The 17,886-nt window shown below is 37.5% G+C and overlaps 1 protein-coding gene across 3 annotated transcripts in view; it reads right to left on the reverse strand.

The window, feature by feature from the left end:
* The window catches only part of LOC124711367 (tubulin gamma-1 chain), a 77,853-nt gene that overhangs the window by 37,893 nt on the left and 22,074 nt on the right, over positions 1-17,886 (reverse strand). For all 3 annotated transcript variants that reach the window (XM_047241409.1, XM_047241408.1, XM_047241410.1), the window contains 4 exons: positions 13,143-13,232; positions 12,315-12,461; positions 11,247-11,383; positions 3,799-3,993 (listed from right to left, as the gene is read on the reverse strand). In XM_047241409.1, coding sequence (XP_047097365.1) covers positions 3,799-3,993; positions 11,247-11,383; positions 12,315-12,461; positions 13,143-13,232 — 569 coding nt within the window. The remainder of the gene's footprint in view (positions 1-3,798; positions 3,994-11,246; positions 11,384-12,314; positions 12,462-13,142; positions 13,233-17,886) is intronic.

Raw genomic sequence — 17,886 nt, forward strand, 5'->3', positions numbered from 1 at the left:
TGTAGATTTCAGTCACTCCCAAATATAAAACAGTGTTGTAATTATTGTCTTGAGTCAGAAGTTGTGTGTGATTATTAGATCAACTAGAGGAAATCAGTTTATTCTTTCACATCCTGCTGTGGCTTCTCATCAAGTTGACTATTTGCTTGTCACAAGTGAATGACCTGTGTTCTGTGAATGTTAAACTGTTTCAATACTGTGTGTATGATGTACCAAAAGGAACCAACCAGTAGTATTCTTAAATGAGTAGGATGTTGAAAAGTAGCACCTGAAAATCACACACAAGTTAGATGTTGGTCCTTAGCGTTATATATTTGACTGGCAGTAGACTAAGGGAAAGTCTGACACTTCTTAAGTTCAGAAACAAATATGTATGGTAATTTGCCACTTGAGCACATCTCTGAAGTACCTTACCACCACTCCTCCCTTATCCAAAGCTTTTACTTCCACTGTCCATGTTCTTCCAAACCATCCCTCTTTTTTCCAACATCAGCTTTTCAGCCTCATTTTGCTACCATCACTGAGAGCCAGCTGCATCCCATTCTTATGTCCCCAGTAGCTTCCCACACACATCACTAACCCCGGCCCCTCCTGTTGTCATACCACCTCTCTTCTCTCACTCATGTTGGTCTGAGTAATCCGAACCGGTGTCACCATAGCAGCAGGGTTCATCAAACTGCTATAGGTAGTGGCAGCCTTTCCTCTTTATTCATTTGTACCGCTAGCAGAAAAGTACTTACCAAAACAATACGTGAACAAAAGAGTGCTATTTGTGAAAAATGTTTAGCTACCTGGATCTGCATCGTTGTCTTCAGGTTACAAACATAAAAATGGACACAGGTAAACACAAGCACTATTAACAACTTATTATGCAACACAATTTCTAGGTTCTATTCAAGACTTTTTCAACTGAAGAGAACAGTTCCAACAATCAAACATAACAATTCACACAAACTACTCTATCCATTATCTTGGATTCCTTCATATTCCTTTCTTCAAGTGAATTAGGTTGCTTCCAGGTCCTTCCGTGTCAAGTGGCCCGAAACAAGGTTCCCACTTGATTGTCTCCGATTTTGACAAAACATTTTCCAAGATCTACATATAGCTCTTACGTAAAAGCACGCCAAATTACAGCTTGATAAGTACTCTGGCATACTCACTAGCCATGCTTATGTGAAAACCACTTTTTCCATATCACAATGGATATGAATAAATCACAAAGTTAGCTTTACTGTTGCTGCTGATCTACAGGGACTCCCATGCTGGAACTCTGTAACTCTGCTCAACGTTTTTGGTACAACGGTCTAGTTGTTGGACATGTACCCCGTGTACAGCAGATTTATCACAATTTGCTGTCAAAGTAGCCCATAAATCTTACTTTGACAAATTTGGGTCATGTTTCGACTACTTGTTCAGTAAGATAGACTGGCTGTCTATGCTGTTTTTCTTTCCTCATTTGCAACCAGCCAGCACGTCATAAGACCGTGAAAGTGGCACCTTGATTACTCAAATAATTACTGAGCTATCAAAGATTAAAATCAATTCAAAAAATTCCTTCACCTATTTTTGTCTGATTTTTGAAAGGCTGTATCTCAAAACGGTCATCTCGAATTCGATTTTTCTTTGCACCACAGAAAAAGGCTAATTTTGTTTGAGCAGGAAAAGTTTGTTTCATTTTTGTGGCAAACCAGCTCAGAGATGAAGTGATCAAATGGCATTACTGGCCAGGAGACCCCAACATGGGCTGTTCGGCCACCTTCGTGCAAGTTTTTTTATTTGATGTCACTTTGGCAACTTTTATGTTGTTGTTGATGATGATGAACACGACAAAACTGGGAATTTAACCCAGAACCCCTGCATGGCAGTCAGCCACAGTGACCACTCAGCTACAGAGGAATAAAGATGTTGAAAAACATGTTTTGGCCGCTATTAGGTGTGAAGCATTTGTGGACATTTTGTGACTAGGCACATTGGGAAATGATGTAAAATTTGTTGAAGTTCTTATTATTTGTCTTTGTTTTTCTTAAAATAAAAGTAGTGTTGCTCAGCCTTTGACCCGCCATACGTCACACATAGTAGACTAAAACATGTTTTTTAACATCTTTATTCCTCCGTAGCTGAGTGGTCACTGTGGCTGACTGCCATGCAGGGGGTCTGGGTTAAATTCCCTGTTTTGTCATCATCATCATTGCCTACGCAAAAAAATAAAAAATAATAATAATATTATTATTATTATTATTATTATTATTATTATTATTATTATTATTATTATTATTATGTTCCTCTTCATATTTTTATCTAAAGATATTGTTCCAACGCTTTCTCCTCTCCATGACTTTCTCTTTCTTCCTAACAACGTAGTTACACCTACTTTTACAAAACATTCTAACAAGTCTGTGTGTTACCAATATCATCTTTACTTATAAACAAGTAAACTAATCAGCCATTTTGCTTACTTTACTGCAGTGTGACCATAAATTAAATTACTAGCCCATAATTTTGAAGCGTTATTCAAAAACCAATAAATTTTTGAGGAGCAGAAAAAGAATTCTTGGCCTGGCACTGACACAATGTATATTAAGTGAAATATACACGATACTCGTGTGTTGGGTCACTGCACTGTGTCCAGCAGTTTTTTCTTTGACTAAATCACACACTTAAGAGTAATTATTTAAGGCCTGCAAAATACCTATATAGGACTATCATTCCCCCTTCATTGGGCTCAAATTGTTTTCCAGCCACAAATTTCTTTAAGACTAGGAATAGATGCCAGTTGGAGAGTGTTGAGTCTGGTGAAGAGGAGAAGCATTTCAATAATTCAGTTTTGCCAGTGATAAAGCTGCTCCTTCGGCAGGTGGCAAGTATATTGTCCACATGGTAAAATAAGATCATATTTTTTTGTAATCTGTGGCTTTTCTCATACTTTTTCCACCCAGTTGGTTGAGGAAACTTCCATATTATTTGCCTGTTACTGATAGTCTATTTGCAAAATAATCAATAAAAAGAATATCTTTTGCAACTCAGAAAACAGTAGCCATAACTTTTCTAGCTGGTGTGACTAGATTCGCAATTTTTGCTCCAGGACCATTGGTTTAAAGCCTCCAAGTGATTGGTTTGAAGTGCTGGATTCGCGTCTTAACTAAGGCAACATATCAGTGGACAAATACCGTTATATTATTTTTAAAACAACTGAATTATTGCCACCCCCACCTCCAAAACTTGAATTTGGCCAGTATTTGGCAAATATGGTATTCATACAATATTATCCTACAGTTGACTCTTCACATGGAATGTAGTGTACTTGTACTCTTCTGGTATGCTGTTGGCATCAGCTATTTAATGCAAATTTAATCACTGAATGTCCAGTACTATAGTGTGCACTTTCTCAGTGTTTTGATCATTGGTTGCAGGTTTGGGACACTCTTCAGATGGACCATCTTCAAAAGTATAAATACATTTTAATTGGTGCCCACAGTGCCCATTTCTTAATTTTTGTAAATGAACGTGCATACTCCATAGATACATTCTTCAACATTGGTTTCACTATCAATGGTCGAGGAAAAGAACATAAAAATAACAAAATGCTCAACTTTACCTGTTTGATTTAAAAACACAACAAACTTATTTTGAAAAGTCTTAAGAGCAAAACTCTCTTGAAGTTTAATTGACTTATGTTAATGTGCAATATGTACCAATGTAATATTAACAAAACATCATTGATATCAACACAATTACTGTGCCATACAGAGACATTCTGTTCTTTCACGCATAATCTGATCTGCAATATAAGATACTGACCTGAGTGTTGTAGTAGAAACAGACATGATGGTTGAAACAAGTGTGTTAATCTGTGCAAATGAGGGATTCTGTATATGCAATCTGTCAGTAGCAATGCGGTTAAGAGCTGTGTTGTCCAACACAACAACACAGTCTGCATTCTGAGTCAGTCTTTTCAGTGTCAACAGCGAGTTGTACGGCTGAACCACCACATCACTGCAACAGCAGAACATCACTATGCAAGAGCACTACAACAGAAAAAAGTCTGTCACCATGCACAATAAATGGTTTGTATTTCTTTGCTTTTTTGGCCTCTTTTTTCACAGTTGCACATATAGGTTAATTGCCATCTTTAGCAACTGTAATAAGAGTCTTATTCAGACCAGACCAGACCAGACCAGACGCATTTTGCTTTATTGTCTTCAGTGGTCAAACTTTTTGTTGTTTATTCCACTGCACTTAACACATTTACAATTCTGTGCACTATCCTCTCATCATTTTGCGTATTGCAGTGAAAGTGCTGTGTGCAAACACAAATATTGTACACATACTTTAGGAAATGAAGAATAATGGAATATACAACAAAAATCCTGATGACTGACGATGCTTACAATAAAGTGAAACACGTCTGGTCTGGTCTGAATAAGACTATTATTACAGTTGCTATAGACGGTAATTAACCTATACAACTTTGGTTTGTATTTTCTCTAAAAATTTTAGCATAGATGTGAAAATTTGATTCTAAAAATCAAAATAGTAAATGTAATTTTATTTTTAGTTACAAAAAGAAACCTTGAGAATAACCACACAAAACTGTATTAATATAGTTTAGAGGCTGCGAGAAAAAAGATATACAACACTAAATTAGACAAATGGCTGGAATGACTAACACTGTAACTGCTTTTAATCATGGCAACAGCTAATTCTGCACGAAATAAAAACTATGGAACGAGCAGTACAATCATTTATGTAAGATGCACACCAGTAAATGATAAGTTCTGTTTGGCCATGACAAGAAGACTCTTTGTGCAGTGGCTGTCCAGAATGGCAGGAGGCTTGCCTTGCCTCTGCACCAGGACTTCCACGTGAGTGGAGCAGTGCCAACTCCTCAGTACATGCAACATTACCCATGTTTTTGCTTATACAGAAGCAGATGTGACATACAACAAAATATTGTCAACTTAAATGGTTTGTGTATCAAAACAGAAATCACCTTTTCTGTTAGCTTGTCAAAGAAAGATACTTTTTCCTACAAGCTGCGAGTTATTTATTTACGAGAAAGAATGAGAAAAAGTAGATGGAGGTAAAACATGCAACATTGTGAATTGAAGGTCGAAGACTGATTTTTGGACTTTATTGAAATGTCGGATTTATTCCACAAAGCACAGCAGTAATGATTGAAATGAATAATTAAGTATGACAAAGAATGCTTACAATTGATCACTCAAGATCACTGCTGCCATCGACCATCATCGTCATCATCACCCAAGGTCATGGTACTGATGGCCATTTACATTACTCCATCTCACTTCCAGTATCAGTGCACTAGTGATGTATTTTCCTACAGCAACCTTCCAGTCCTGTGCAGTAACAGAAGAAAGCAGAATGAGCAAGATTCTGCAGTATTTCCTTTGACATGCCACCTGTGACATTGCACTCACTGAAATTTATTTTAGCCCATGCCAATTCTATAGGGGTTCAGATCACAATTACACAGAGGTTAATGGCCTATTTTGTGGTCACTGCAGTCATCAATTTTGTCCACAACATACATCATCTCTGCTAGTTTGCTAGAGTACAGTTCATCCTTCAATGAATAGTCCAGAGTCTATTCTCTCGCTTCACAATCACTTTTAACATTGTTATCTTTAGGTAACACATAGTAGACATTCTGTTGACCTGCCTGCTGTGGTATGGTGCATTTTCATTACAATACGGAATCTAGTGGAACAGTTGGAAGTACCATATCTGAAAATCACTTCACAAAATTTGTCGAGTTAATGTGTCTGTGGTAATCACTCTCGGCTGACATCACTTCCTTGGCAAATCCATTCTTGCACCTTATGCTTACAACAATTAATCTCTCTGAAGTGCTACCCCAAGAAGTAACACCCATTACCATCACCTGCTTCTCAGCATTTACCGAACATTGTGTTGCCATTCCACCACTCTTCCAAATTAAGACACCTTCCCTGATGGTCTTCATCTACACAAGGAGCAAATACACCACAATACACAGACAGGATACTCCGGCAATACAGTTTATTGTGTGCTCGTCACAAAATAAAAACTACTATTTTAAAACTTTTGCCAGAGAGGTACATCCCCATCTCCATGCAGTCTTCTCCCTGTAAAGCTGGCTAAGGCTTCCAGAAACTGGGAGCAATTATTAACAATGTAGAGCTCATCTACAGTGTTGGGAATGGCCCATCCATTTTAGGCAAGGTATCACTGTGTCTCATCCTACGTAAAAGAAAAAAGATATTTACCAGATTGCTGGATAGTATTTCGAAAGTAAAGATTTAATGGAGCTAACCACACACTGCACTTTGGACACTTTGTATGAAGAATTCGGAGTGTGTATGAATAGGGGGACTCCCATACATTCATTCTGGACACCACACATTGCGCCAAAACACTGCACATATAGCAATCCTCAGCACATGCAACTGAGCTACACAAAATGGTTGAGCAGTAATTTAATACACACATTAATGATAATACATGATTAATACATAGTTCTTACTAATTTCGGCCTAATAAGCACACATTTGAAGATACTGACGAAATGGCAAAATGATGAAAAACTGTAATTACATCCTTTTCTTTCAAGAGATACTAGGTGAATCACCTAACTGAGGTCTGTAAACATCCTCAGACTTTTGAAACTCTAGACACTCTCTCCTGTGTATGTGGCAGCTCTTAATTTAGGCTGTGTAAGAGGAATGAGTGGGTCCTTCCTATTGTTTTTCTTCGTTGCAGTGATCTAATGTATTTCCCAACATTTGTCAGTGAATTAAAAAGTATTTCTTCAGTTTTGGAGTTGAAGGAAAACCAGAAGGTCCCCTTGATGTACCAGAGACAGCATTTAGACTCATTTTACGATATAATACTGGTGAATAAAACACAAAGTCACACAAACACAACACAGTATAGCAAGAAAATGTTGCAATTCTGTCAAAAGAATGTGTTCATTAGTTGACTTTGGCAGTGCTCAGAGACAAATGAATATCTTCCAACTAGTGTCAATCTTCTTGGCTACTGGCAACAATTGTAATAAGGATCTTCCTATCATGGGCAAACAGTAATTATCATTAACTAAGTTAAATTAACCTGAAAGTGCGAGGAAAAAGTTTATCCAAATAAAATTTACATGCTAGAAAGAAAGGACAACATGGGGAGATGTGTTACAGTGAACAAATATTTTCGCCATACACATACATGACACACACCAGCTACAGATTCCACCTCTACGAACACACTAAAACCAATTTAACTTTTACTGGGTTGTGTCCATTATAATTATCTGGGCTGTTATGCCGTGGTCGGTTGATGAATTTTGTCCCAATTCCCAACGTTTCGTCTCTGACTGCGGGACACATCTTCAAGGGGATCCGTAGGTCGATGGAAGGTCCAACACACCCACTGGCTCGCTACTGACATAATGGACATGATATTTCCGACCGTGAAAGTCTACATTTTACTGGGTTGCATATGATACACAGTGGAATCTCGTAAGCACATTCCTCATTATCATGTTTTCCTGTGTAGTATGTCCATTTTTAGGAGTCCTAATTCCAACTGCATGAAATGCACATTAACACAAATCATTTGAATTTTCTCCTCCCGCCTTAGTGTGCTCAAACTTGGCAGCAGTTTTAAGTGCTGGCAACTGTGATCGTCATAAAAAAATGACCAATTTGACACATGAAAGTACAGTACAGTACAGTACAGTACTGTAGTTTGTGTAGGTTGGCTGAAGCTCAGATGACTTGTGACCAATCAACAAGTGCCGATCTGGGGCAAGAGTGATGTTGTAAAGGTCAGACATAAATGATAAAGTATGTGTTACTCAACTGCTGGTTTTTCTTTGTTTGTGTACAGTATAGTGTTGACTTCTGCATTTAACTCACAGGGTGTGATTTAATTTCTGGGTCAAAACATGTACCGAAACTCCATGGATAAGAATATAGTGCTGGAAGTGTGAATATTGAAACTGATGAGTCATGGAAAACTCTTCCATCTATCATTGAGAGGTATAGTCCCAATGATTTTTAATGCAGATGAAACTGGTCTATTTATTCACTTTCCGCTTGACAGAATCCTTGAGTTCAGAGGAGAGAAAAGCCACAGCAGAAAATTCAGCAAAGAGAGGCAGATATATTATGTTAAGTTGCAACGCAAGTGGAACAGAAAAGTTGGTGCCCCTAGTAATTGGCAAGGCAAAAAGTCCATGATGTTTCACTTTCCCCTTGCACATATACATTTAATATGAAAGCATGGGTTATGACAAGTATATTTAAAGAATATTTGTGTGCTTGGGATGTGAGGTTGGGTGTCAAACACGAATATCATCTTCTTTGTTGTCCTAGGTGCAGCACATCCTCAAGATACTACATACCTTCTTAACATAAATGTAGTGTTTTATCCTGCCAATTGTACAAGCTGCCTTCAGCCACTCTACTAAGGCAATATAAAATATCTGAAACAAGAATACAGAAAAATTCTTGCACAGAAGAGGCTGTGCCTGTCTTCATAGTACAAGAAGAAAAGTGATGATCTTGGATGCTATGCATTTTATGAGAAACACGTGGGATTCTTTGCAAGAAAGCATAACATCAAACTGTTTTCAGAAGGCTGGATTTAATCGGATTCTGCCACTTACTGAAAAGACCACGTCAGAAAAGATGAAATTGCAGAAGATACCACGTCACAAAACAATGAAATTGCAGCTGAACAATGGCAACCAATAATGGGGCAAGATGAAAATACCACAAGCCTTAGCCTGATAATTATGTTGAGTATGATGAAGGTGTTGCTGTCTTGTCAGACCATGACAACTGATGAAGTGTTGTTGGAGCAGATGGCAGAGAAAAAATAAAATGAAGACTAGGGTGAAAAAGAACCTTCGCCAGTTCCTACAATAATGAGAGCTACTGAAGCCATGGACACAAATGTTATGTGTTAAGTTTTGAAGTTTATCAAAGAAGTAACAACTGACATGTTCTTTAAATGTCAGAGAAGACAGGACTATGCAGTGTAATGTAGTGTAGTTCGATTAATACCTATAGTATATCATTAGTTTTAGCAATGACAATATATATTAACAATAGTAGTGATTCACTTATGGAAAATAAGGAAAATGAACGATGTTCATTTCTATTAAGAGCATCTGTGTAAACTCTGCCTCGCTTTGTGAATAAATACAATCATCAAATGCCAGGTTTGTGCTGATTTTTTATTTATTCAAATTCTTTTGGGTGATGATATCCCTCTATTAAACAGTTACTTTACTTATACATAATGTTATGTTTTACGAGTTACATACGGGTATTGATAGTGTTACCTACAGTAAAACTGAAATTTGATGTTAATGTGATTAACATATACTGTGTATGCAGTATACTGACATATAAAAAATTGACTCAGACTGAAATTAAATGTTGATATCTGAGTCTTTTAGACACGTTCCTATAATATGGGTTCATATTTAGGAGATAGGATGCCATCCTCTCGTGTCACATGATGTACCTGCATTCTGACTGGCTATTGGCTTAAGTGTGCATGTCCGGCAGCTTGGATGTCACCAATGTCACTATATTTAAAACATGCATAATTTTGAGTTTCTGGGTGTGATAATCTGAATGTAGTCTCGAAAAGGCACATTCAGAATAACAATTTATTTATATAGCATGTCACGAAGTGTTGCATTACTAGATCATATATTGCCTCAAATGTGCTATTTTTAACTACACAAAAAAGTGCTACACATTTTCACCACCGAAAAAATCAAGTCATTACCAAATTAGGTATTTTTTTGGCAGTAGGATTTCCTGCTTATGACATTCAAAACCTGTGTCCTTTCAAAAATGTACTAATGAGATTTCAGTGTACATATCAAATATCCCTGGCTTGGCCTCACATGCTGTACATCACACATAATCTCTTCTCGCCCTGTTTTACTACCTTTTAAGGCTTAGGTGGTTACTATAAACAGCTACACTTTGTCTACTCCAAAGCAAAGCATTATTAATGTTTAAACACAATCATTTTTCTTAAATTATGTATCATTTATTTCACCTTTCAAAAGCTCTCAGCTTCTGTCTTGCAAAAATGACATTCAACGACTTTACAAAGTAATGGTATTGTAAGAAGTGTTTAACTAGAAAAAGGGGAAGACGGGAGGGGGGGGGGGGGGAGACAGAACAGAATCTTGAAACTAATGTGATGCTATGTTTTTATGTATTTTTATAGAAGAGGCAACATTCATCACATGCAGTCTGAGAATAAGCCATGGTAGTATGACAGATTAGGAAAAAAACCGAAGTTTCATACACAAACTTCTTTTAATTGAACAATACAGAAAAATAATAAAACTGTAATTGTGCATGCCATTTCCTGACTCCTCCACTTTAACTGCTAAATACAAATCACAAATAGGTCGAAACTCTGTGCGTGCGGTGTGGGCAGGGGTCTGTGCAGGTACGTAGGAAAATTCTCTCAAGAAACCTATAAAAGAAGACAGAATTACTGCCCACTCTTTGTGCGTGCGGTGTGGGCAGGGGTCTGTGCAGGTACGTAGGAAAATTCTCTCAAGAAACCTATAAAAGAAGACAGAATTACTGCCCATCATTAACCCTCAGAATAAATGTCAATGCTGTTGACAAGCATATAAAAGTACATGTACTATCTTAATGCCTGGAACTAATAGTACCTCACTCAGAGATAGGAGAGGGATAGACTGGGAACAGTAAAAAGGGAAAGGAAGTGTTACCCACACATTGTGTGGACGAGAGGAGGCAAAAATGAAAAAGAGAGAGAGAGAGAGAGAGAGAGAGAGAGAGAGAGAGAGAGAGAGAGTGAGTGAGTGTGTGTGTGTGTGTGTGTGTGTGTGTGTGTGTGTGTGTGTGTGTGTGTGTGTGTGTGTAGGGGGGGGGGGGGGGTATGAAAGAGAGTAGTTGGTCCAAAATAGTTTACTGTAAGCCCTGTGCCAGTTTCAGTATAGAGATGAGTAGTAGAAACTGGAGTAAGAGGAAGAGAACTGAATAATGCAATAAAAAATTAGAGAAAAAGGTGTATCAGCAGAACTGACATATGTACTGAAAGTAACTAGTGGGGAGCAATTTTTTCATAGTTTTTTTCCAACAAACTTTCCTTTTGATGTATATACAATGAAGAAATACTGTTTTTAAAAATCTGATTTTAGAGTACTGAAGTGATTCAAACAATAAAATGTTTGTGTAAATTACCTGATTTCATCTTGGTTTGGAAACACACTATATGTTTGTATAAGTTTCTTTGGGTAACGATCTGTTAATTTTTCCAGCAGATTGGAGCCCATTCCAGAGCCAGTTCCTCCAGCTATGGAATGACACAAGACAAAACCCTGTAACAAAAATTAATGAACTATTTCTTAACAAAAATGATACATAAAAAAATTCACATTTTGAAGTTAAAATGTACAAAAATGTGCATAGGCAACCAAACATCTGCAAATAACTGGTGGCAGCAAATAAACAACACTTGAAGACTGAATAAGCTCATCAATTTCTGAGCTTCCATCTTTCTAGTTTTAGCACTCAGGTCCTCATGTGCAGACTTAATTTAGTACAGAAGCTGTAATAGAGAAACTCAATACAGCAATGATGAATATGCTGTAAACAGCTACATTAAACCCCTGTCCTTTCCACCCGCTCTCTCTAGTCTGTATCCGGAAGGTCAAAGAAATGCCCAGAAAAACAGCTGCCACAACTTCATGAGAGTTTTCTAGCTACTAATTATTTTTCATACAGAATATGTCAGAACATCAAAGCTCTTAATCAAGATGGATGTCCCAACAACTCATATATCAAATTCTTCAGGTTTCCCATTTCCTGTAGCACTTTTGTGTACTTTGCATCGTCCTGATGGAATGTAATTCTCCCCCCTCCCCCCCTTTTGCACTCAATATCTCTTAGGTATTTTTATCCAGTTGGTCCCGAAGATCTAAGTAGTATTTGACAGTTGCTGTAATATCTCATATTATTATTGTTCCAGTTTTTCTACACTACATTATTTGTTTCATTTTAGAGGTCTTCCACATCATTATTTTTTTTTTATTTCCCCATGTATTTAGCTTTAAATTGAGAGGAAGGGCAACTGGGACACATTTAGTAATGCAGAAAATAGAAAGGGTGAAGTTAGTAACAACTAATTCTCTTCCCCTACGAACTAAAAATTAATTCTGTTAAAAAATCACAAATTTCTCTTGATAAACATAAATAAAACTGCTCACATGCAGAGAAAACCTCGCATGCAGAGAAAACAATTACTCTTACCTCCAAACTGTCACTTCCATCAGCTTCTCTGTCAATTATATCAAATATTTCCTCCTGTAATTTGTCTCCTTGACTGTACCCTGATGCCCAGTTATTGCCTGCACCTCCTCCATGCTTTGATAAGTAAATGTTCTCTGGATTGTATAACTGAAAGACGAAAATTACATCTGCTACAAAATATGATGGAATTACAATATTAACATTGTGTGCTAAGCAATAAAATTATTCCAACAAACATTATTAATTATACAGCTCACAGTTTCACCCTCAGCATTGACTCTGATGTACCAGTCACTAGTGTTGCCACGCAAATCTATTACCTGTAAGTGACTACAACAATCTATAAAAGCAGATGAAAGGCCTTTATTCACATACAGCAATTAAAAAAATGAGTGCACTGCCAAAAAGAATGAGAACCTTGGATTACTGAAAATGAGAATCAGATATCAGGATAAAAAAAGGATTTGTATGAAAGATGTAACCAAAAAGTGGGGAAAAGGTCACACCTTACATGGGGACAAAAACAGATGAACAGGATATGTGGGAAGGGAGCAAAACAACTTCTTATATTCTTCTAGATTGCAGATTTTCGTATTTTTCCAGAAATGAAGTTGCTTTCTTTGGCCTTCATAACTGAACTTTCATTTCTTGACTTTGTAACATAAACTTTAACAGAAAAATTCACAGCACACATTTATGAAACACTAAACAACACTAAAGACAGTTAATTTGCAAAAACAGACTGATTATTGTTCTGTACCATCTAGCTTGAGTATTAGAATGCGGATGTTACAAACCATCACACTAATTTTTCCAAAAAGTACACACCTTTGCATATGGAGAATTCATTATTGTATGAATGACCCTTGGCTCCAAATCCAGTAACACTGCACGTGGAATGTAATGCTCATCATCGGCCTAAACAAAATTTGGAGAAAGAAGTTAATTTTGTTGAATGTGCTTCATATAAAAAGGAAGAAAAAAACATCCTTGATAAAAGAAACAAGCATGGCAAAACAATGACACACTATTAACTATAACGTAGGTATAACAAAAACTTTTGATTGTTACAAGTTACTTCAAATGATAATGCTCAATACTATGTGGGATATAATGAAAAAGAGGAACGCCATCTGGGAAACATCTTATGTTTATTCAGATTACAAGTTTCAACCATAGTTACATGTCATCATCAGATTCAGATCTAATAGAAGAGGAGAAAATCGTATGGTAGGTGATCATAATGTGACATGAAAATAAAGGTTAGTTATAAAGCCCATGAAAATTTTTTTTATAATCAGTACATGTAAATTGCTAAAAACAATTTAGCAAATGATATATCATGTGAAAGATTGCGAGACAAACCCACAAAACTTTGAATGTGACGTGGCCATGTTCATTTTGAAAACTGTTCACAGGGGAGCCATCAAGTGTAGTGGCTGGAAATGGCAGCAAAGCAAGCCAAGACAGCCATATGATATGCAGTTACTTGATTGGTAGTGCTACATGTGGTCCAAAGGAAGTATTAGTATCACAGTGCAATCAACTAATGGTCAAAAAGCCTGGCTGTCACCAGTTGAACCTGAGTTTGGTTATGGCGCCGGCCGCGGTGGTCTAGCAGTTCTAGGCGCTCAGTCCGGAGCTGCGTGACTGCTACGGTCGCAGGTTCGAATCCTGCCTCGGGCATGGGTGTGTGTGATGTCCTTAGGTTAGTTAGGTTTAAGTAGTTCTAAGTTCTAGGGGACTGATGACCATAGATGTTAAGTCCCATAGTGCTCAGAGCCATTTTTTTGGTTATGGCATTTGGCAAAGTTTTTTATGTTCCTTCACAGTAGGTGCCAACGGCCTTTCAGTGGTAGCTTCTCTTGTCTTGAGTACAACAATGATGCATGTTATTTGTTGTCCTTACGAGAACTATTGAAGTACAAGTCAAAAACAAATGTATCAAAAAATTCACAAAAATTTGAAACAACACTGATCTCAATTATTTTAAAATCTTTTGTTTTGTAAGGGAGAGGGAACATGATTATGCTGAAAGTAAACGATTTTATATCAAAATTTTATCCTTTATGAAACTTAGATTTCAAATGTAGAAGAGAGTAACTAACTGAAAATTACTCAATTCTTTGGTGCAAACAAAACTGGTAATGAGACACTGGTAATCATAAACCCTTTTTTTCCAAATTAAGCACTGAAACAAAGTGCCAAGCTCAACAACAATTCCTATGTCCTTCTATTTGTGAACCCTAAAATTCACTATTACTTGCAATTTCAGAAACAATCAGGTCCAAATTAACTTGCCGAAGTGAAGTTCGGCTGTATGCATAAAACTAGTCGTAGAAGTAGCAGTCAGAATGGGAAAGCAGATGTGGCAATCATTAAGATGCAATTTAGTAATAGAAATAAATGTTTAACGAGTTCATAAACATTAGCCTCTAAGTAAAATTACAAATATGTTGAGAAAAATAAGTTCAACTATTCCATTTAATGGGTCTGGATAAAATGTTGAAATTGTGTCAGACATTATTTATTAAAATTCAGCTGGATGAGTATAATGATCCAAGAGAGAGAAGCAGACATGAAACTAACGACCTTCAAATTCACAGGATAAGCATAGAGTACGGTTTTCTAACACAAAAGTATGGCTTTTTTCCATAATTTAAGGAAAATAAAACTCAATAATGTCAGTCAGCTGTGGGTTCGTAACGACAGATGCCAGATGATGGTAATCATCTCTCACTGCCTTACTGCAATTAGAATTTAACTTGAGAAAAGGATTATTTTAGAAGTGTTGGATTTCACGTTTTTTGAGTGTATGTACTTTTAGAGCTTTTATACCTTAAGTCTAGTACCTGTTGCAACAATATGCATATTATTATATTCTTTACAACACATTCTTCCATGTGCTAAAACGAATTTTCCTTCAAACAGAACAACGGAACTATTAGGCTAGGTTTCTAGCGTGTGATGGCGCATTCCTGGATATCCACGGATGTCATAATACTTGACAGGATCAAATATTAGGATACAGCATCTCATATAACTTATGATACCTTCAGTTTGCCACCGTTGTAGATGGATTCAGACTTATTTTTAATGAGTGGTTTGACAGTTTTGTCAATTTTTGTGACAGGCATCATATCACATTTTTGTGACTGATGCAGCAAGAGAAAACTGTGTCTACATCTTCTGTTTATCACCCCATCCCATGCATAAAATGCAGCATCTGATGGGGAATTCATGGCACTACTTAAAATGCACCATCCCCGAGAAGTTTAAAAAGCATTATCTCCAAGAAATAAAAACCTGGTGGGCAGTAACCCTGTCAAGTAGCAACTTTATTTTAGATTACAAGGTTATTTGATAGCAGCAGCATTGAAAATAGCTAAAAACATTCTCTGGAAAACAGGTCTCTTCCAACGTAACAGGCTTGTACTTAGAGACTATGACTTTGCAATACAGCAGTTCAGCATACAAGATGCAACCAACGGAGTAAATGTGCGTCCAAATGATATCTAGCCAGCAACCAAAATAAGCAAGCAACATCAACAGCCACCAGAGCTCTGGTATAAACAGCAGGTTCCAAATCTGTTAATTAGCAAACTTTGTCTCTATGCGGGGAACGTTTGAAACAAGTCAAACAGAAGAAAGCCGCATCAGAATCATAGGACATACAAGAGAATGTTTTGCTGTTGAAAATGAAAAAGATAAAAGCTGAGGAAACACAATCTTCCAGTCATTCGGAGTCTGATACAGATTTGATTGAGGACAATGCTTCTAAGATGCAATCTGAAGAAGGTGAATGCATGTTCTGCAGTGGTTCTTTCTCTGAAGAGATATCATAGAGAAATTGGCACAGTGCAAGGAACAATACCCTTGGTGCATGCCCTGACTGCAATTCTTTTGAATAGATTTGTTTGTGCTCTAGTTTTCAAATTTACATGTACTAAGTGTTACATAGCACACATTCAATAAATAGAATTTAAAGGTCAATTATTTCAGATAGATGTCCAATTAACAAACATACCGTTATATCAAAAGCTGTAATATAAAGTGAAGGAATGTGAAGTAAGGAAAGTTTCGCATCAGCAATAAGGCTAGTATGAGGACCACCCATCACTGCCATCAATTACTGCCTCATTTGTTGAAGCATGGAAGCAGTCACCATCTGGAAATATATCTCACCATCTGGAGACACACTCCCATGTATCCAACAGGTCAGATGATCAGGTCGATGTCAGCCTGTTACAAAAACTATTGCTCAGTGATTTGACTTGTGAGAATCAGTTAAGTGGTCCTGCTGGAACTGGATCACTCCACTGGGTTACTGCATCCTCACACTCAGTTCAACTGTGTGTTTTATGATGCACACATACTGATTTGAGGTGAAGTGACCATAATTTCAATGAAGTATCCGTATTCCATCCAATGACATCCGCCCCCAGCATGAGACTGATGTGACCAACAAGTGAATGTTGCACCACATACTGTAGGTCAAAATGTGCTTCCTGTGGCTTTCAGACCATCACCAGAGCCCCATTCGCTGAGCTGAATACCGAGTCATCAGAAAAGATGATGTGCCAGTCACAGTCTACATTAAATTTAGCGAAAGCAAGTCTATAAAGTTTGTGATCATTAGATATGACCTCTTTATTAGCAGCCACATGGGCTATAAGCCCAGCTGCCCGTAAGCTGTTGTGAATGGTTTGTGAGCATATAGGAAAGTTGGTCTCAGAATGAGTTGAAATGGCGCTTAAAAATGGGTGTTCCATACATGTGTCAACTAACACATTGTCTTGTTCAGGTGTCAACACTGTTCCTGAGCCCAACTCTCAAAGCTGGCAAATTGCCCATCTCGTGCCAACACTATCCCCTTCCGGGCGTAGCAAGGTTGAAGGCTGCACTTGGCTGCTACTTCACACATGCTGAAACCATCATACTGGATGAATGCCAACACACTATCTCTTGTTGTTGTGGTCTTCAGTCCTGAGACTGGTTTGATGCAGCTCTCCATGCTACTCTATCCTGTGCAAGCTTCTTCATCTCCCAGCACCTACTGCAACCTACATCCTTTTGAATCTGCTTAGTGCATTCATCCCTTGGTCTCTCTCTATGATTTTTACCCTCCACACTACCCTCCAATACTAAATTGGTGATCCCTTGATGCCTCAGAACATGTCCTACCAACCGATCCCTTCTTCTAGTCAAGTTGTGCCACAAACTTCTCTTCTCCGCAATCCTATTCAATACCTCGTCATTAGTTACATGATCTACCCATCTAATCTTCAGCATTCTTCTGTAGCACCACATTTCGAAAGCTTCTATTCTCTTCTTGTCTAAACTGTTTATTGTCCATGTTTCACTTCCATACACGGCTACACTCCATACAAATACTTTCAGAAATGACTTCCTGACACTTAAATCAATACTGGATGTTAACAAATTTCTCTTCTTCAGAAACGCTTTCCTTGCCATTGCCAGTCTACATTTTATATCCTCTCTACTTCGACCATCATCAGTTATTTTGCTCCCCACATAGCAAAACTCCTTCACTATTTTGAGTGTCCCATTT

This window comes from Schistocerca piceifrons, chromosome 8 (genome assembly GCF_021461385.2).
Source record: "Schistocerca piceifrons isolate TAMUIC-IGC-003096 chromosome 8, iqSchPice1.1, whole genome shotgun sequence".
NCBI classification, from domain to species: domain Eukaryota; kingdom Metazoa; phylum Arthropoda; class Insecta; order Orthoptera; family Acrididae; genus Schistocerca; species Schistocerca piceifrons.